Source organism: Lemur catta, chromosome 13 (assembly GCF_020740605.2).
Source record: "Lemur catta isolate mLemCat1 chromosome 13, mLemCat1.pri, whole genome shotgun sequence".
Lineage (NCBI taxonomy): Eukaryota > Metazoa > Chordata > Mammalia > Primates > Lemuridae > Lemur > Lemur catta.
The window spans coordinates 70514792-70535472 of record NC_059140.1 but is presented as its reverse complement, the minus strand read 5'-3'; the positions used below and the strand labels follow the sequence as shown (position 1 = coordinate 70535472).

The 20681-nt window shown below is 40.6% G+C and overlaps 1 protein-coding gene across 1 annotated transcript in view; it reads right to left on the bottom strand.

Moving 5' to 3' along the window:
* Positions 1-10124: 10124 nt before the first annotated feature.
* Positions 10125-20681, bottom strand: part of SOHLH2 (spermatogenesis and oogenesis specific basic helix-loop-helix 2) — a 45831-nt gene continuing 35274 nt past the window's right edge. The window contains exons 7-11 of the mRNA XM_045567180.1: positions 16370-16517; positions 16120-16211; positions 15342-15463; positions 12465-12718; positions 10125-10960 (exon numbers count right to left, since the gene is read on the bottom strand). Coding sequence (XP_045423136.1) covers positions 10940-10960; positions 12465-12718; positions 15342-15463; positions 16120-16211; positions 16370-16517 — 637 coding nt within the window. The 3' untranslated portion in view covers positions 10125-10939. The remainder of the gene's footprint in view (positions 10961-12464; positions 12719-15341; positions 15464-16119; positions 16212-16369; positions 16518-20681) is intronic.

The window sequence follows — 20681 nt, the reverse complement described above, 5'->3', positions numbered from 1 at the left end:
TCCTTGCAAGGAGTTTTGCTCTAAAGGAGAACAGAGAAATGGAGCGGTAATTGGAAGGAAGTGAGATGGAGTCAAAAGAGGATTCTTTTGTTCTATTTGTTTCTTTTTAAAATTTATTATTATTGTTTTTTATTTGTATGGAAATATGGGAGACACGTAAAATTTTGTATATGATGCATAGTGATCAAGTCAGGGTGTTTAGAGTGTCCATCACCTGAGCACAATACATATTTGTTAACTATAGTCACCCACTATGCAATATTTGCCTTTTTGTGCCTGGCTTATTTCACTTAAGATAATGACCTCCAGTTCTATCCATTCAAATGACATGATTTTATTCTTTTATATGGCTAAATAGTATTCTGTTGTGTATACATACCACTTTTTAAAATCCACTCATCCATTGATGGACACTTAGGTTGATTCCATATCTTTGCTACAGTGAATAGTGCTGCAATAAGTACAGGTATTTCTTTGATATATTGATTTGTTTTCCTTTAGGTAGATACCTAGTCGTGGGATTGCTGGATTCAGTGGTAGTTCTATTTTTGTTTTTTCAGAAATCTCCATAATGTTTTCCACAGTGGGTACATTGTGCATGGAATAAGATGATATCTCATTGTGGTTTTGATTTGTATTTCTCTGATGATTAGTGGTGTCGAACAGCCTTTCATATATCTGTTTGCCATTCATATGTCTTCTTTTGAGACATGTCTATTCATATCCTTTGCCAACTTTTTAATGGGATTATTTTTTTTTCAAGTTCCTTGTATGTTCTGGATATTAGCCTCCTGTCAAATGAATAGTTTGAAAACACTTTCTCCCATTCCATAGGTTGTCTGTTCACTGTGTTGATTATTTCTTTTGCTGTGTAGAAGCTTTTTAATTAAGTGCCATTTGTCTATTTTTGTTTTTGTTGCCTGTGCTTTTGAGGTCTTAGTCATAAATTATTTGTCTAGGTGAATGTCCAGAAGAGTTTTCCCTAGGTTTTTCCAGCATTTTCATAGTCCCCAGCACAACCTCACTACAGCCTCCACTAATAACCACACCCTAACCCACTGAAGAAATCACAGATACCACTAATGCTATTTATAGCCAAAGAAACCATACAGAGACTACACTACTGCCTGCACCTGGAGTCAAAGCCAAAGTTCTCTACTGAACCAACACCACAGATACATGTTAAGGAAAAAATATTTTCCTGCAAAAGTAAATTCAAACATAGGAAGAAGTGACTGTTACACCAGAAGCACAGATATCAACCTAAGGACACAGAAAATATAAAAAAGCAAAGCAATATGACACCTCCAAAAGAACACAATAATTCTCCAGCAGTAGATCTTAATCAAAAAGAAAATTTTGAAATGCCAGGTAAAGAATTCAAAATATTTATTTTAATGAAGTTCACTGAGATACAATAGAATTCTGAAAAATAATACAAAGAAATCAGAAAAACAATCCAGGATATGAATAAGAAATTTACCAAAGAGATAGATATTTAAAAAAAGAACCAAATAGAAATTCTGGAACTGAACAATTCATTGAAGGAAATAGAAAATACATTTGAAAACTTCAACAATAGACTAGATCAGGCAGAAGAAAGAATCTTAGAGATAGAAGACAGGTCTTTTGAAATAATTCAGTCAGACAAAAGTAAAGAAAAATGAATAAAAAAGAATGAGCAAAGCCTTTGTGACATTTGGAACAACATATAGTGACCAAATACTCAAATTTTCAGTATCCCCATGGACAAAGAGAAAAAGAAAGGGTTAGAAAACCTATTTAATTAAAATATAGATGAAAATTTCCCAAGCCTAGCAGGAGATTCAGACATTCAGATACAGGAGGCTCAGCAGTCCCAGGCGGATACAATGCCAAAAGTTCTTCTCCATGGCACATTATAGTCAGAATGTCTAACATCAAAGTGAAAGAGCGAATCCTAAAAACAGCAAAAGTGTCTAGTCATCTATAATTAATCTGATGGGGCTTGCTTTATAGATGACTCATGTCCCAGTCTCAATCTGGCAGTACTTGTTTCCCAGTACTGGCAGCTGCAGCCCACACCTCATTTGCTTCTTAACCCCAGCTGCAGGAGCACTCCCAGCTCATGCTCCAGTCCCAGCAGCGACAGCCCAAGTTTCCCTAACACCTCTGTCCTGGCACTGCTGGGCCCCAGGACAGTGTGTAGTCTGCCAAAGGCTAAGTTTGAAAATGGCACCTTGCTGCAGCCAGTTAGGTCTCAGAAAAAGTGTGGGGCCCAGCACGAGCTCCCTTCCTGAAGCAGTTCTGTGCCACAGTCTCCCAGCAACTCCCTATGTTAGTTTCAGTGGTTGGGAGGGTCAAGGAGCTCCTCATGGCCGGAATTGCATGATTCCACAGTGGGCATGTAGGCTGCTGGAAGTCTCTCATTCACTCTTTCCATGGCTGCATTCTTGATAGGTGGTTTTGTTTGTTTAGATGGGAGATATTAAAGCATGATTACTGTGTTATGGAATCGGTCCTATATAAAGGGCCTGCCCAGTGTTCAAAAGGGACAGGGGGCAGTTGCTCGAGGAATGTCCTTGAGTAGTCAAGAGGGGACAAAACCCAAGCTAGGAGTGGAGGATGAGCCAGGAAAGGAGCAGGGCACAAAGGATTTTGCTGTTGCTAACTGAATTCCAGAGAGGTGTTTGGGTTCAGGGCAGGTGAGAGATTGGGTCCCAGATAGATGTTCACCAATGGAGTTGTGGGATGGCCATGAGAACCTTTGACTTCTGGTGGTGAGAGAATTAGACAGGCATGGAAAGAGTGATGGGACTAGTCCCCATGGCCTTTTAGGGGAAGGCAGGCAACCATTTCTAACTATATCCTCTTTGGGAATTGGTTTCAGCTTACAGTGGTGGAGCAGACCGTGTTGGGACAGGCAAGGAAAAATCAATGGTTTTCCTTGTGGCTTTCATTTATCTCTCAAGGAAGAGAGGTCCTGAACTCATAATGAATTCTTAGATATGGACTCATGGAATTAAGGGTTTGTACATTTAAAATCATGATGGATGTTGCCAAATAATTGATGCAAATTTAAATTCCTATCCATATGCAGGGTAGTTTTCCCTTGTTCCCTTACCAACACCGTGTCACAGTACACAGTCTTTGTCAAATCTAGTAGGTGAAAAATAGCTCATTGTTTTATCAATCATTACTGTAAACATCTTTTCATATATTTATTTTCTTTGTGTTTCTTCATTATAAAATGCTGTTCATGACCTTTGCCTGTTCTTCTCTCTGGTTGCTTGTCTTTTCCTTATTGATTTGAAGAGCTCTTTGCATGTTTGGGAAATGAGCCATAGGGGGGGGCGTTTAATCGTATGGGTTTGGGTTTCATTGTCATTCTTTAAAAGAAGTTACCATGTCAGATTTATAACAATATACATCTGTTTTCTTTGACGATTTTACAGTATTTTGCTGGGTGAGGTAGGAATGCAGTTTTACTTCTGTTTTTTTTCTTGTAACTTGCTTCCTCATTGCCGTTTCTGGAATAATCTGCTTTCCCCTAACATACTTGAAATGCTAACTTTATCCTCCCTAGTTTAAAAAGTACTTACAATTCAACTCAAGAAGAGGGCTCATCTGGATCCTGTCACACTCCATCAGTCTGAAGACTTTCCCTTTTTCCTTCTCAGCACACCAAGTACTTCACACTCACTCCACAGTTCTGAACCCTGTGTCTGAGGTTACTCTGATCTGAGTCTCTCAGTGGGTTTCTGTGTCTTTAATACATTAAGGCCCTACTTGTGCTATTGACTGGAAAAAGGCAAGTGATCAGCAAATAATTAGGGTCCCCTTCCTACCTCCGTCATAAAAATAGAAATTTATTACTTTCTGAAGACTTTGGAACTCTCTGGAAATGGCTGATCTTTGAAAACACTGACCGATGTTATACTCTTCCTTAAAGTGCTCACATATTCTCTCAATCTCTCGTGCCTTTTCTTCCTCTGTGCATGTATTTATTCTATTCAAGTAAAATCTCCTTTAGTAATATGACTGAAACTTCTGGTAAAGTGTCCATCAGTAAGAATTCTATCAAAATCATTGAAGTATATGCTTCAAGTATCTGTCTTCTGGAATGTTATTATGGATGGGATTCCCAGCTGCTGAGAGTGCTGGACAGATGAGCCTTGCTGTGGTTGTGGGTTTTTGTGTTCTCTCCATAACCTTGTAAGACCACACTTCCCTTTTCCACAAAGGAGAAAGAACACTCCACTCCCGTGGTCACACGAGTGACAGTAGCCCCCTCCATACCCACTAGTCTGAGTACTCCACTCTCTCACTGCTGCATCTGCTGTGACCCCCATCTTATCCTCACATCTCATCCTTCCATCTACTCTGACACCACAGGAACAGAGCTCTCCATTCACTGATCCACTCTCCAGGACCCATCACCCCTCCTCACCTGTAAAGCCAAGAGTCCCTGAGTCTTCCTGACTATGACTCTCTTGCACATTCCTTTGACTCCCTAGACTCTATCTCCCCTGTAAAAGGTGCTTAGTGAAACCCCAATTAAATCTCTGGCTACATAACAGCAGCAGCCAGGTAGCTGAATCAGCCTGGAGAAAACCCCTACATCCCCTAGGAAGCCAAACACCCTCACTGTGTGGGTCCCTACAGAGCTGGGAAGAGTGGCATAAAATGACATTGAGACTGTGATTCTTCTTCCTCTGTGCAAACCATGTCTTGGTGAGTAGACAGGCTGCAGGAAGGGAAGGTGGCAAGGTAAGAATAGCAGTGACGGTTTGGCAAAGGTCTACTACGTGCCAGGAACTTTGACAAACATTAGTTTCAATCCCTGGCATTTGAATAAGTAAATGAATATTATTACCCCCATCTTAAAGAAGAGGAAGCAAATGCAAGAAGGCCTATAATTTACCCAAATATATGCAACTAATAGGTGGTAGAGCTAGGCTCTGTTGACAGCATTCTGACTTCCAACCTCACACTCTTTCCAAAATGTGAAGCTGCTGCTTAGCTTAGGGCCAATGTGTAAGGTAATCAGTGCCCAGAGCTGAGCAGTGAGCAAGTAGTGTCTGGACAAGCATCAGACATTGAGGAGGTGGAGGCAAAAGTGTATCTGTTACAAAGGTAAGGGCCTGGGAAACAAAGAGCAGTATCAGGAACATGCTGAGGGAGGCCAAGACTGGGCATGGGAGGAACACCATCGCCAATGGCTTTGCCTTGCCTTTGTTTAAGGGGTAGCAGAATGTCCAAGGGTAGACAGTGAAAAATAATTTTCAGCTGGAAGCCTGCCATGACTGGCTTGGCTTTGCCAGTGGGATCTGATTAGTATTCTTGAGCTTTCATTAGCATTTGAAGGAAATACCCAAATGACACAAAGCCTATCCTAGCAGCTGAGATTTAACATTTTAACCCAATTTCTCTAATGCAGTTAACCTGTGATAAAATGCTGGTTAAGCACCTCCTCTACATAAACTATTTTGAGCCTCAACAAGCAAATCATTTATACAAGGACCTTGACGTTCACCTCTGCACGCCAGGCCAGTGGACATGCCTCCTTGCAAAGTGGATTTATCATTTGCTGCCGGGGTAGAGAGCCGGGAGTATTTTTCCCAGCCTTGGCTGGATCGGAGCCAAGGTTCTAAGTGCAAATCCCTTAACATGATCTCCCTGGAACTGCCCCTGTGCTGACATGAGCCCGCCCCGGGAGCAGCATTTTATTGCATCCTTTGTGGCAGGTTTTCCATTTTAGGGAGAATTGATAGTGATACTAAGTATAAAAACATTCTCTGTCAGTCAAATTCTTTGGCTAGGTTTTTTTAAAAAGGAGCTGGGCAGTCTTGTGGCCAGTAATAATATTTATATTGAAACTCATGGCTTGCTTCATAGGGTGAGGGCAACGGCGGTCAAGAAAGGAATTCCCTTCCTTGCGTACAATTATTCTCACATGATGCTCACAGGAAAGTCAGGGAGTATTATTTTGAGCTCAGAGTAAATCCTGCAGCAATTTCTCAGTTGCTTAAGATTAGGATTAAGAACCCTTTAAAAAGTTCCTTTATGCCACGACAATATGCTCATATTCAAATTTTTCCAAACACTATTTTCTGCTTCTAAAGAAAAAAAAATAGTTTGATATCTCAGCTCTCTTCCCTTCCCTTAACTCTATCAACGGTTTAGGGGCATTTTCATCCAGCTCCTGACCTTCTAACCCTATAAAAGAGTAGAACTTCCTATTGCACTGAAAAAAAAAAAAAGAAAAGAAAAAGTCTAGAATGTCTCCTTTAGTGAAATATTTAAAATCATTAATTTACCAGTTAAATGTCACAAAAGGGTAGCTCAATTATAGTTCTCCATTACAAGATAAAAAGGCACTGGCCTTCTTTTTAATTATAGCAAATGAAATCTACAAATATTAAAGAAACAAGTGATTACCCCCAGGGATGTGAATCTTACAGGTTTTTCACCCATCACTTAATGTTCTATAAACAGTAGATTCAGGAGTATTAGAATACCAACAGGTGAGAGAACCAGTATTAGCCCAAAGCAGTTGGGAAGGAAATCAGTTTCCTTCTTGTTTATTCTTGTTTCTGTGAACCTCCCCTAATATACACATGGCTATGGGAAAGATTTTTGGCTTTTCAATAGTTTCTAGTTCAAAATTGAGCCCTACTTCAGGACTGTGGGGAAAATAATCTGCAAGGTGCTTGCATTGTTGAGATCTGTTATTGGGTCTCATCAGTTCACCTGGCTACTGTTTTGAAGGACACAAGGAAATAGCCTGAGACAGGCTGAAAGGAGGAAGAATTCAGTGTTTTCTAAGATACGCCACTCCTAACACTCTCATATAGCCTTAAGACTAGCTGGGGAGAAACAAGTAGAAAGGAAAATCTGTTTGCAAAGACACCTTGGGATACACGGTTTAGCAGACACTTTTCAGAACAAGTTGATCTGTGCATTTTAGAAGTGTATTTCCTTGAAGTTTCTCCCAGCAGCACTTAAACCCTTCCATTTTATAATCTGACTTCCACAAACCTTTGCTTTGAGCAAAAATGACAAATATTTTTACTAGAGCCTGGAAAGAAAAATTCAGCAGCATCCAAGATATATTATTATATGTGTATGTGCATGTAATCTATTTTTTGTTTTCAGAAAGAATATTATTCTGGGATGTAAAAAAATCCTGAAAAATACAAAGATAAGAGGTTTCTCTGCCTTCCATGGGAGTATCATGTTACCATGGTGATGAAACCAGCTCTTGATACCCGATTAATCAGGGTGATCCACTGGCTTCCTGCTTCCTCCTTCCCTGTAACAGCGAGACTCACAGAAGAAAGGAGAAAGCCAGAAAAATACCCAGAGGCTCAGGTTCTGGTCTCAAGATTTCGTTATGTCAATGCCATTCAGAGAAACAACAGATCTTTTCCAATGTTCATTGTTTTGCAAAAAAGGCATTCTGCTTAGAGTAATTTTATAAAATATGAAAGATTTAATAAAAATTCAAAGCACCTGCTTTCATGCAGTTTCCACTGCCATCTAGAGAAACTAGAGTAGTCAAACCCCACCTCACGTTCCTGGCTGTCCCTCTCCTTAGGTACACCTGCTCAAAACTTGCTGGATCCCTCCCACCTTTGCATTTCCCCATGACTGTGCTATCTACTTAGCTTTCTAACCTACCAGAGCAGTTTCCAGAACCCACCTCAGCAAAACCTTTCCAAATTGATCGGCCTGGGAGTCCTTATTCTCTCCATCCTCACCTGGCTAGGCTCGGGAGGGCTGCACCTCCTGCCTCACCTCCTGAGGTCAGCCCTTAGCAGGTGCTTGACTGGCACGCTGGCAATTGACAGGGGCTCGCAGAACCAGCTGATCAGCAGAACCATCCTATGCAGAGTGCTGCACCCCATTCTAGAACTATGGAATCTAAATCTCTGGGAGAGAGTCTTGAAATGTATGGTTTTGAAAAACCTACAAGTGCTTCTGCTGCACTGCCAGGCTTGGAAAGCAATGATGGGTGGTTTTAGTCTGTATCTGTCCTGTCCCCATGGGTAGCTGCACCTGCTTTGTTTTTTGTTTTGAGACAGAGTCTTGCTCTGTTGTCTGGGCCAGAGTGCAATGGCGTCATCATAGCTCACTGCAACCTCCAACTCTTGGGCTCAAGCGATCCTCCTGCCTCAGCCTCCCTAGTAGCTGGGACTACTGGCACGCACCACCACGCCCGGCTAATTTTTCTATTTTTTTGTAGAGATGGGTCTTGCTCTTGCTCAGGCTGATCTCAAACTCCTGACCTCAAGCGATCCTCCTGCCTTGGCCTCCCAGAGTGCTAGGATTACAGGTGTGAGCCACCGCACCTGGCCTCTGCATTAGTTTTTAAGAGGGATAATCAGATACCAGCAAACATACTTGGCAATGTTTGTTAAATGCAGATTCCCAGGTACCAGCAAACCAAGTCTACCAGATCTGACCCCGTGGGGCATGGCCAGGGCATCTGCATTTTAACAACACCCCTACTACCCTCAATCCTGAAGTGATTTCCTTGTATAGGAGAAACAATGCCCCTTTTGGAGTCAGACCAGGGAGTAACGTCAGTGAATGAGGCAGGCTGGGTGGGGACAGTGAACACAGGGAAGCTGATGCCCCATAGGAAGGAGTAGGCACTCCTTAGCCTGAGACTGTGTTGCCATTTTGCCCTACTAGAAACAGATTCTGTATTCCCTATGTTTTGAACTTTTCAGAAGCTAGGCATTCAGAGAAGTTTAATTTCCCACAATTCAAAAAACAGCCAGTCAACAAACAGCTGCCCTGGCAACTTGTACCGTCTGCCTGTGAGGGTTTTACCCACGTACCTTGACTCTCTGGTAGTGTGCGATGCCATGCGTCATCAGGAGCCTGGCCCAGTAACCTACCATGACTTATATGGGATGACAGAACTGCAGGCTTGCAAGGTCCCACTGGGTCACCAGGGCCACTCCCATCATAAGGTTGGAACCGCCTTCAGCATTCCCGCCCCAGTGCTGACGACGCCCCAAACCACATCTCTCTCAGCCGTATCTCCTGCCTGTGCTGCAACACCTGAATGTGTTTTTGCCACTTCCACAAAGATATCCCACAAACACCTCAAATGCAACACGTCCCCAAATAAAGCTGTCACATTCTAGTGCCAACATTCCACATGCCCTTTTCTTTGCCTTCTCTCAGTGAACGTCGATACTGTCTACCTAGGTGCCAAAGCCAGGAACCTGGGTGTCATTCTTAATTCTTTGCCCTTCCTCACAACCCCTATATCGGATCATCTACCATGTCCTGCTAATTCTGCTACCACCTGTGTGAAACCTACAAGCTGTCATCCTTCCCAGACAAGCTCCTTGCACCTTTTTCACTGTGAATGTAACGCTGCAACCGTCTCAGGACCAGCCACCTTAATTTACAAAGAAAATCCTGCTCTTTTTCTACAAGCTGAAGCCCAACTCACCTTTCCTCCTTGGCTGAGAGTTTAGCTTACTTGGAAAAGGATAATTTATAAAAGATGAAATTCTCATATTTAGAAAAAAATTTGGAAACTTACATGAAGTTCAGGATCATGGAACTGGCCTGAAAAAAACAGGACGTTGACAATGGATCTGCTAGCCTCCTCTTTATGTTGAAAAGAAGAGGGGACTGAGAGAGCACCAAGTACAGAGCTGGCTCCAGGCATCCATTGCTGCATAATTCCCAGCCCCAGGCTTCTCTCCCAGGCCACGCCTGGATATAGGGAAACTCCAATACCAGCAAGAGCCCCAGCAACAATTAAGACCAGCTGGGAACAAAGGCAGCCATCCCAGTGCCCAAAATACCTCAACAGGTTCTCTTCCAATGTCAAAGCAATTACTCCTAAAGGCAAGAGAATGAAGAACAAAGCACCTGTGTGTGATAATAAGCATAGAACCTCAGGTGGAAGCTTCCAGTTTCTTTATAATGTCAAACATCCACAGGTTCTGTCCTTTTGGTATCCTCAAAGAAAAGTTATACAATTTGACATGAAAATTAGGCTAGGCCTACAGTAATTTTTAAGCTTCTCAAATAAAACTCTAGGAAATTAAATTCCCTCCATAGTACTACTAAAAGAACATATATTTATTAAACAAAACAAAAATGAATTACCATTTTCGGGGTCAAAACTGAGTATTTTCTTTAATAATAAAACGTATACATAAGAACATTTCAGTGAAATATAAAACAAACAATTTTCTCCCCTTATTTTCAATAGCCTTTTCTAATACCCAGAGGGAGGAAGAGATGAGAAACAAAGAAAGCAAGGCCCTGCTAGTCTGCAACTAAAGATCCAGAAAGAAAAATTTACCTATTAGCTATCATTTCACTCAGGAGATTGTGAAATGCAAACACACATCAGTTTATTCCTTAGTAGTCAAGTGAGCAGGTAAACACCTCTTTCAGCATCTCTCTAGATATCTTAGTTTGGGTGGTGAATAAAGAAGGAAACTCCCTAAAATGTCAAATTTGGAAAATATACCATCTAGAAATAAGTGACAGTAATTCACAGGGATACTAAAAATAAGAATCAAGTTGCAATATCTGTACTCAGTGACAAGGTATCACCTTCCCGATCTGACCACTTTATCGAGTCTACACAGATCTTCTTTAGAGCGTACTTTTTGTTTCATAAATTGTGGAATATTTTTTGAGAACAAAGAGTATAGGTCATGGAGGCCGTTTCTGTCTGGTTGGGGGAGATCCAAGTGCGTATGAAGATGAGGGAGAGTGTGTGGCCGGCTCTTTAGCTGCTGGTCTTTCCATCTGCAGAAGCTGTGGGCACACTTATCAGAAGTCAGACAATGCCAACTCTTTTGATATTAGGTCTCTGGGTGGAGCTTTCAAAATCATTCTTTGTTCTACTTTTCCTGTATTGTCAAACTGTGCCCAATAGGTGGTCTAGAGTATGAACTTCAAACATGTGCTATTAATATGCCCAAAACTGTTGCTGTAGAAAAGAAAATATGTATATATATTAATTGAATCCTGGTCTGTTCTTACTCATGATATCACAAGTATATCTTCTGTGTCCTAAAACAATAGTAAATGATTTGTAAAACCATGTGAAATCTTCAGGTGAATAAACCTACAGGTTTTAAAATATGTATTATTTACTGTTATTAAAAGTAATTACTATCTTACAACAATTCTCCAACAAAAACCACACAAAGTAAGTATAGGTAAACAGTAAAAGAAAGAATAACTTTGTCATCCTTTCTTTCACTTACCCTGGTCTTCCTGTTGGAATATGGATGATCATTAGCAACATTACTACATCTGTAAGACACTTCATAGTTTAACATTTCTCTGTAAATGTTTCTCTTTAGAATATTTTTCTCACGAGTGTTTTTTGGGAAGGTCACTATTATTCCCATTTTAGAGATGTCACAGGGCAATCATAACAGTCTCTGCCCTCAAAGGATTGCTTCAGGGATTCATTAGATCATCTACATTAAGTGCAGGGAGTATTTGGCACATTACTTATTGTGTACTCAAAACATGTTAGCTATTAATCAAATACAAAAGTATTAGCCACTATATTAAAGTGATCAGAAGTCCATTTTAAGCAGGCCGGTCTGGTTTGAGTCTTCCTCTGCAACTGGACAGTTCTTCCAAAAAATGCAGACACCACTGATTCCATCTGCTGGGAGTGCTCTGCCCTCCACACCCCTGGCTCCTAACCCCTCGCCCCGGCTGGTTCTTAGTCTTTAGATCTTGGCACAGACAGTACTCTCCAGGATGCAAGCAGTCTCTACCCTCTCCCAAGTCTAGATGATATCACACATGGTGGGGTGCTGCTCCTACCTCCTCCCATCCGTATCCAGATGGCCTGCTTCTCTGTCTGAATCCCCAAGACCCTAAAGCTTTGTGAGGGCAGAGATCATGTCTATCTTTACACACCACATTCTTAGCACAATGCCAGAATATCATGGGTGCTCAGTGAATACCTGCTGTAGGAGGACATGTGGTATCTGAAATCAGACTGGCTGGGGATGGGAAGAACAGGTTCTGAGATAGCAGAAGAGTTGCTGCCGGCCTGGGATAAGCAGCAGCCGGTCATGGAGCCGGTCTAGGATGAGGTGCCATTACGGAAACTCTGAGCAGAAGCTGGGGGTGGAGGGGAGGGGCAATCAGCTCCAGAGGAAATCAGGTTCCATCTGGTCACTTGAGGTCAAGCTAGCAGAGGTGCATCCAGATGCACTGATTCTGGACATCCAGATACCAGCTCTGCAGCAAGAGGAACGAGAGCCTGGGCTAACTGCACCTCCTTCTCACTCATCAGGGAAGAGTAACTTAGAAACAAGCACAGCTCTTAGGTCCCAGTCTTCCGAGCAGGGTATTAACAACAAAATGCAAAATAAATAAATGAATAACAACAAAATGCGAGTCTGGGGTCCCTGCCAGCTGGCGCGAAAGAGCCCGATCTGATCCGTGGAGCCCTGAAGACTTACCAGACAGTTGGGATGTGTCGTGCACGTCTGGCCCAACACAGAATTGCAGTGCTGAGGAAGGAACTTTGCAACTTTGGGCACAGCTGAAGGTAAATGAATTGAGATGCTCTGATTTGTTACGGCAGCTGCATCATAGGAAGGGATGACTTTAGAATAATATCTGACATGGAAGGAATTCAGAGAGAGAGCTGCACTGGGAATGCAAGCTTTATACAGATCACCAACACCATTCTCTGAAGTGGAGGCTGACTGACCTTTAATAAGAAAGGAGACAAATATCTGTCAGTATGCACAATTCTATAACTCCAAACTACTGTATTTGAAATAAATTGTCCTCTATCTCATCTCTTCATGTTATAAATCTGTACTACTGCTACACTCAAATGCTGATGGAAAACAAAGCGAACTTTTTAATAGTGACATTTAGTGCAATACACACACCATAAATTAGTGTTTGTGTGTCATTAAAAGATTTTAGAGAAGCAGCAGATCCCAGTGCCTTTTGGTATGTGTGTTTGGCTTTTATCATAAACAAAACTGACCATTCCAATGAAGCAAGAACAATTCCAATCAGCCACGAATAAAGTTTGGTTGATTTTCTATCACTGAAGTAGGTTATATCACTATATCTATATTCCACACAGTAACTAGAAGAAAAACATTTGAAATATACAATGTTAACAATGTCATCTCAAGTAATACTGTAAATATTTATTTTCTTCTGGACATTAATAATAATGAAAATTAAATGATATAATTTTATGTCCACTTTAAATACAAATGTATCTGAAATGTTTGTGAAAAATAATTTAAGCAAATGTGCACAGAGATTTATGAAAAAGAACACAAAAGTCAAGCTGATGAAGCCTAAACACATCTGTGTCACAGGTCAGGCTTAGCACAGAAATCTCAGGACCTTGGGTGGTCATTTAACTTCTTTAGCCTTCAACTTTCTGACGTGGGTGGTGAAAGTGAAATTTGGAAGACTTAACCAATGATCACTCTTCCAGTTCTCTTTCAAAAACAATTTGGCAACATGCATTAGAAGCTATCCATACACTCATGTTCTCTGTTCTCTAACTCATTCATCACATACTTCCAGGAATCCAACCCAAGGAATAGTCTAAAATACAGAAAATCCTACATATGGGAAAGTATTTCCTCTCACGTGGCATATAAAACCATTCTTGCCCCAAACTGGAAATGCTAAATGTAGCAATTGGAAGATGGCTACGAAAATCACTCTATAAATCACTTGAAAAACTATTAAAACCATTAAAATGGTGATGAGGGCTGAATAACAACAAATTAAAATATTTAAGACCCCAAATCAGGAGACCAAATGGGATGTCCACTATGATTTAGAAAAATGTACCTAGAAAAAGACTTGAAAGGAAAAGCATAAAAAATGAACATACTGATTATCTTAGCCCAGTTAGTAAAGGATCAGTATTGCTTTTCAAATGTAAAAATGTATTTAAATACAATTAATATGGGGATTTTGACTCATTGACCTTGATGACCTTCAAGGTCTCCTCTGGTCTGAACACGCCCTAAGTCTGTGGTCCTAGTATATCCCTGTGTCCCGAGAGCAGGCTCCTGAGGTGCAATGCCACAGGTGCTGGGGCACAGAAAGGCCTGAGCTCACTACCCTGCCATGAAAAGTGTGTTTCAGAGATTCTGCGGGATATAAATAGTATTGTATGTACAAGAAATAACACTGACAGGCATATGCCTCTGGCTTGACCTCTATCTGACTTAATCTGAGCTGATTTAATCATTCCATGTCACATTCAGCCACAGCTACTTTAAGTGGATTAACCATGGCTCATGGCAACTCTCTTCTACTCTCATCTCCTTTCCCCTAAGTCAGGAGAAAAGTCTAAACTGACTAATAGAGCTCGCTGAGGCTTATTTGATGATATGAACAAGGAGGGCTGGGTTCTATTTTGGACCCCATTCTCTTTTGCCTGTAGACACCATCCCCATTGGTTTCCATGGCTTCCACTACCTCCCCAGATATGCACAGTACCTCCACGACAGCACTTAAAATACTGTGTGAGCCATATTTTGCTTTTGCAACCCCTCTGCCACTAATTTGTAAGCTCTGTAAGAACAAGAACTGTGTCTTGTTTACCCTTGTGTCCCCATGTTTGAGGCAGGAACATTTAAGCTGAGAACTTGGGGACAGACGTGGAGCTAACCAGGGAGTGAGGGGAAGGACATTCCAGCACAGGGGAGTGTGATGTGAGAGCAGAACCCCTCGGGGGACAGTTGCCAGAAGGGTGACCTGAGCCCTTGTCATCTTGCATCTAACTTTCAGGTTAGGAGGTTCATACCTTCATGGTTTCTCCAAGGGGAGTAGCCTTCAGGAATACTAAAACTCACAAACTGGTAGCTGTGTTCTTTTCTCTGGCTCTATTTTTTTCCACCTTCTTATTTCTACAAGTATGTGGGCATGCCTAGGCTTCTATGACACGTATAACAAAAATGCCTGGCAGTGGGTAAACATTTGTTTTGTGATGAATGTTCATATGATGAGATTTCTTGAGCCCCTACTGTGTGTTGGTCATTGTTCTAGGTACTAGAAATACAGCAATGAATAAAACAGGCAAAAAAATAAATAAATAAATCCTGGCTTTCATGGAGTTGACACTCTAATGGGAGAAGATAGGCAATAAAAAAACAAAAAGTCCAAGTAAAGGATATTAGAAAGTGGCAGGAGCAATGAAGACAAATCCCGCAGAGTCCCCTACGTCATGTTTATGGGGGGAGCTTATGGCAGCTTGCAGGAATGCACAGCAGCCCAGGGGTGCAGGGGGCAGCCACGCAGGCCCAAGCGTACTGTAAGTGGCACAGGTCTTAGGCAGAGCTCACCTCTCACAGCTTCATCCAGGGAGGCCCCTGCGGCAGGAACAGAATACATATTCACGCACTTGTTAGCCAGGAATTGGATTCCTCTCACAGGTGAGTAAGTGCTTGTCAACACACTGTTTTCCCTTGAAAGGAAAGAAAAGAAAAAAAATACTTTGTATATTTTTCAAGGAAGACAATGTGAACATTGCTGAGTTCAAGTACTCTTTCATCATTCAACTGCTACAAAACACTGACAGAGCCTCAACTATGGATTATTTACATACGAACAAAGAGATGAACATGACCCAGGAGGTGCAGGAATGAATGATGTGCTTTTCCTCTATAATTTCTCTGTGTTTACGGATTCTATTCAATCCACATAAGGAAGCGATCATGTGGCATGTCACCATTTTGCACTAGTGAGATGCTTTAAGGATCACTCATTAAAATGGGGCTGGAGTATTCCAGGGCCTATAAACCTCCCAGGCAGAGGAACACTGGAGTCCCTTGTGCCTCTGCTGGGATTGCTGTGGTCACTACAGTCACAGGCAGCCAAGCTCCATTTTAAGATCCTCAGAAATAACAAAAGGAGAAGTGAGGGTGAGTCAAATGATGGAATATTACATGCGTTTATCGCTGGAATGAAGCGATACACATCGGCCATGGGGAGAGTTCACCGATCCTTCATAAATCCCTGAGCTTTCACTGAGGATGGGTTCAGTTTCTGTCTACACATCTAGCATCGGCATTGGAGGAAAATAACAAGCAGACTCCAGATTCACAAGAGGCCTCATCGTACCTTTGTGCCACGATGGTGCCCGGGAGAGACAGGTGGATGGGCATTTGCTGCTTCTTAGAAAACCTCCTATTGCTCTGGAGTACTTCTGCAATCTAAAAACATAGAGATAGAAATATATTTAGATAGATATAGATACTTTTACAGATATTCAAAGACACATACATTTCCAATTACAGAAAAATAAAAAGAAAACTGTAGCATTAAAGCATTGTATATAAGGATAAAATTCAAGGCTTTAAGAGTCAAATACCTGGTGCATGACGGCTGGAGGGATTTGCTTTGTGATGTATTTCACATAATCAACTGTTGCCTCAAGAACAGAAGCCGCATCATTCTTCCTCCCCTTTACATACGGCAAGAGAATGCGCAGCTGCTCACAGCAATACTTGATTCTTTCTCTGGACAGAGAATTGTAACAAATAAGGAGTAATTAGTCTCATTTTCTTCCTTGTATCCAAGGACAAACAACCCTTCCTCCTGGGTATGTTTGTAAAGGACTGCCCCCAACCTCCCCAGTCTAGTCTCTGTTTCAGAGAAAAGCTGTGTCCCCACAAGCCAGAGAGGCCCTCACAGCCCCGGGAATCACAACTTCCTGGGGCGGCCACTCGTACCGCTGCACCAGGAGCTGTGTGCTGCCGGCAGCCCCAGCTCCTGGCCCCAGGCCTGCTGCAGCGCAAGGATGCCCTGACACTAGCAGCAAACACGCCTCCCCCTGCCCACCGCTGCCTATGGAAACCAACAGACTGACCACTCTGCCCTTTGGTGAGAGAATCGCACGCTATATATAAATCCTTTTGTGGTTCACACTAGAAACCTAGACAGCAAAGAGCAGTCAGGAACTTCAAGTCACTAGGAACTGGACTGCATTTCCATTAGCATCTTGTAACAGACCAGCTTTACATGTCGCTCTGGAGCCGAGGGATTTCAGAAAGCTGCTTCCTTTACAGGAGGTATAGACAGAACAAATAAACCAGTATGCAAACGCGAACAACACCCAGGCTAGTATCAGACACTAACCTAAGTCTTTCATAGCTCTGGGGGAAATAGATAGGAAGCGTAGATCTAATTGATTTAAGCCGCCGGTGCCTTCATTCATTCACGTGCTCATTTCATAAACATTATCAAGCACCTGTTTTGTGTTGGATGCTGCCTTGACATATACGGGGTGGAACGGCGGCTCTGCTGGGTACTAGCTTGGGACCTTAGGCAAACTACTAAACCTCTCTAAACCTCAGAATGGCAGAGAAATTAAACAAAAAATACAGTTTGACATATAGCCAGTGAATCACTCAAACATTCTATATCAGTGGTGTTCTCATTGAGCTTTGAGGAGCTCTGTGGGTTCCGCGGAAGTGTTCCAGGGACTATTCTGGAAAGAAAGGGTGGAAGAGTCAACAATTTGACAAAGTGTATGAAGGACTTTGAAACTCTTCTCTTTGGAATAGTACTTCCACTTACAAGGATCTAACCTAAGGAGATAATCTAAAACAAAGAGCCAACTTTTTGTACACAGACACTCATTACAGTAGTATATTAGTAAAATATGGAAAACAACCCAAATACACGATATAGGAGAATGCCTTAAGTAAGCTATAGTGTAGTAGTGTAGTACAATATCATCTGGAAATGGAAGTGATATGTTATAGAGCTTATTGGAGAACAATTGGATATGTAACAGTGTATAAAATATAATCGTAGCCATTAAGCAAAGCAAAAATGAATCATAAAAAAAAGACTGAAGGCAAAAGCATCACGTAATAGTTATTTCTGGTTGCCTGGACTATGAATAATTTTTATTCCTTTCATTTTCTATATTTTCCAAATACTTTTGCTAAGCATATGTCACTTTCATAATGAAAAATCCTATTGAACATCTTTTTCAACAGTAGGAAAATGTTCAAACATACAGAAAAGTTGAGTCTACTACAATTAACATTTATTCCACAGGTTGAGCATCCCTAGCCCAAAATGCTTGGGACCAAAATGTTTTGCATCTCAGACGTTTTTGGATTTGGGGATATTTGCACATACATAATGAAATATCTTGGGGATGGGACTCAAGGCTTCACAGAAAATTCATTTATGTTTCATATATACCTTATATACATAGCCCAAAGGTCGTTTTATACAGTATTTTTAGTAATTTTGTGTGTGAAACAAAGTTTGCATACATTGAAGCATCAGCAAGAAAAGGTGTCACTCTCTCACACTGGTGCTCAAAAAGTTTCAGATTTTGGAGCATTTCAGATTTTGGATTTTTAGATGAGTAATGGTCAATCTATTTGCTTGATTGTTACGTATCATCCCCTGTTCTTACATCAACCCATTTGAACACATCAGAGTAAGTTGTAGACTTCAATACACTACACCCCTAAAAACATCATTAGCTCGAGTTCAAATTATTTTATTTTCAAGTAAAAGTTACATAAGATAAAATGTACAAATCTTACGGGTCCCATTCTGTGAGTTTGGACAGATAAAACTATGTAACATAAACCCTAATCAACATCGTCACAACCCCAGAAAGTCCTTTGTGTGCCTTTCCAGTCAATCCCATCCCCCGTGCCCACAGGGCAGCTACATTTTTGACATTTTTCCATCCCACATCATTTTCGCCTGTCCTCAAATATAAATTTGATTTATATTTATTTGATACAAATCAAACCTTACAGCATGTGTTCTTTTGCAGGGCTTCTTTCACTCAGAATGAGGTTTTGGAATTTATCCATGTGGCTGCCTATATCAGTAGTTGGTTCCTTTTTATTGAGCAATAGTGTTCCATAGTGTAAATATGCTATGGCTTATTTATCCACTCACTTACTGATGAACACTTGGGCTGTTTCCAGTTTTGGGTCATTATAAATAAGGCTGCTAGATCATCCCTGACATCTTTTTGTGAATTCATGTTTTAATTTTTCTTGGGTAAATAACCAGGAATAGAAATGATGGGTTTCTGGCAGAACTTTTACCAAAGTAGCATCATTTTACCATCAATGTATGAGACTTCTTGTTCTTCCTAATCTTTGACAATATTTAATATTATCAGTAGTTTTAATTGTAGTATTTTGGCCTTTCTAGGATATATGTATATGCTTCAATTTGCAAATCCCTGACAACTAAGGACGTTGAGTACTTTTTCCTGTGCTTACTGGGCACTTGTATAGCTTCCTTTGTGAAGTGTCTGCTCAAACATTTTGCCTACATTCTAATTCAATTGCAGGTATTTTATACTGAGCTTTTGGAGTTCTTTACGTATCCTGGATACTAGTATTTGTTAGATATCTGTTTGACAAATCTTTCCTCCCAGTCTCTGGCTTGTCTATTTTCTTAAAAGTGTCCTTTGATAGCAAAAGTTTTAAATTTTGATAAATGTAATTTATTTACTCTCTTTTATGGTTATTGCTTTCCTGTCTAAAGAACATCTGCCTACCTTCACCTCATGATGATGTTCTACTGTCTTCTTGTAGAACTGTACTGTCCAATACAATAGCCATTATCTACCTGAGTCTATTGAAATATAAATTAAAAATAAATATAATTTAAAATTCATTTTCTTAAGCTGCAATAGCCACATCTCAAACACTCAATAACTACGTGTTACTAGTGGCTACTGTATTGGATGATGCAGATATAAGCGATTCTAACACTGTAGAAAATCTGACCAAACAGCACCATCCCAGACGCTTCATAATTTTAGCTTTATAATATAGCTCTGACCATGCTCCATCTTGAATTAATTTTTTATATGGTGTGAGGTAAGGGGTGGGGTTAATTATTTTTCTGTATGGATATCTAGTTGTTCCAGCACCATTTATTAAACAGGCTTTTTTTCACCCAAATGTTTGCTTTGGTGCTTTTGTTGAAAATCAAATGACCATAAATATGTAGATCCAGTATTGGGCTATTGTGTTCTATTGGTCTATTTGTCAACCTTTATGCCAGTTACATACTGACGATTGTAGCTTTATAAGTCTTTAAGTCAGATGGTTTAGGTCCTCCAACTTTCTTATACTTTTGCAAGATTGTTTTGGATATTCTAAGTCCTTTTCACACATTTTTAAATCATCTTGTCAACTTGCTGGGATTTGATTTGGATTCAAATATAGTCATATTTCAATTTGGTGAGAACTGACATCTTAACAATAGTGAATCTTTTAATTCATGATTATGATATAATGCATGACTTAGTTTTTAATTTGCCACAGCAACATTTTGAATGATTAATATACAGATCTTTTGTGTCTTTTTGCATATTTGTTCCTAAGTATTCTAAGGCTATTCTATTATACATGTCATACTTTTTAAATTTTTATTTTACAATTGTTTGCTGTTTATAAAATACAATTGATTTTTGCACACTGACCTTATATTCTGCAATCCTGCTATATTCATTTTTGAGTTCTAGCAGTTGTTTTGTAAATGTCTTAGGACTTTATACACAATCATGCCATCTACAAGTAAGAGAAGTTTCCTTCTTCCTTTCTAATCTGTTTGTCTATTAGATATGCCTAACTGTAATGGTAAGATTATTTAGATGATGAATAGAAATGGTAAGATTGGGC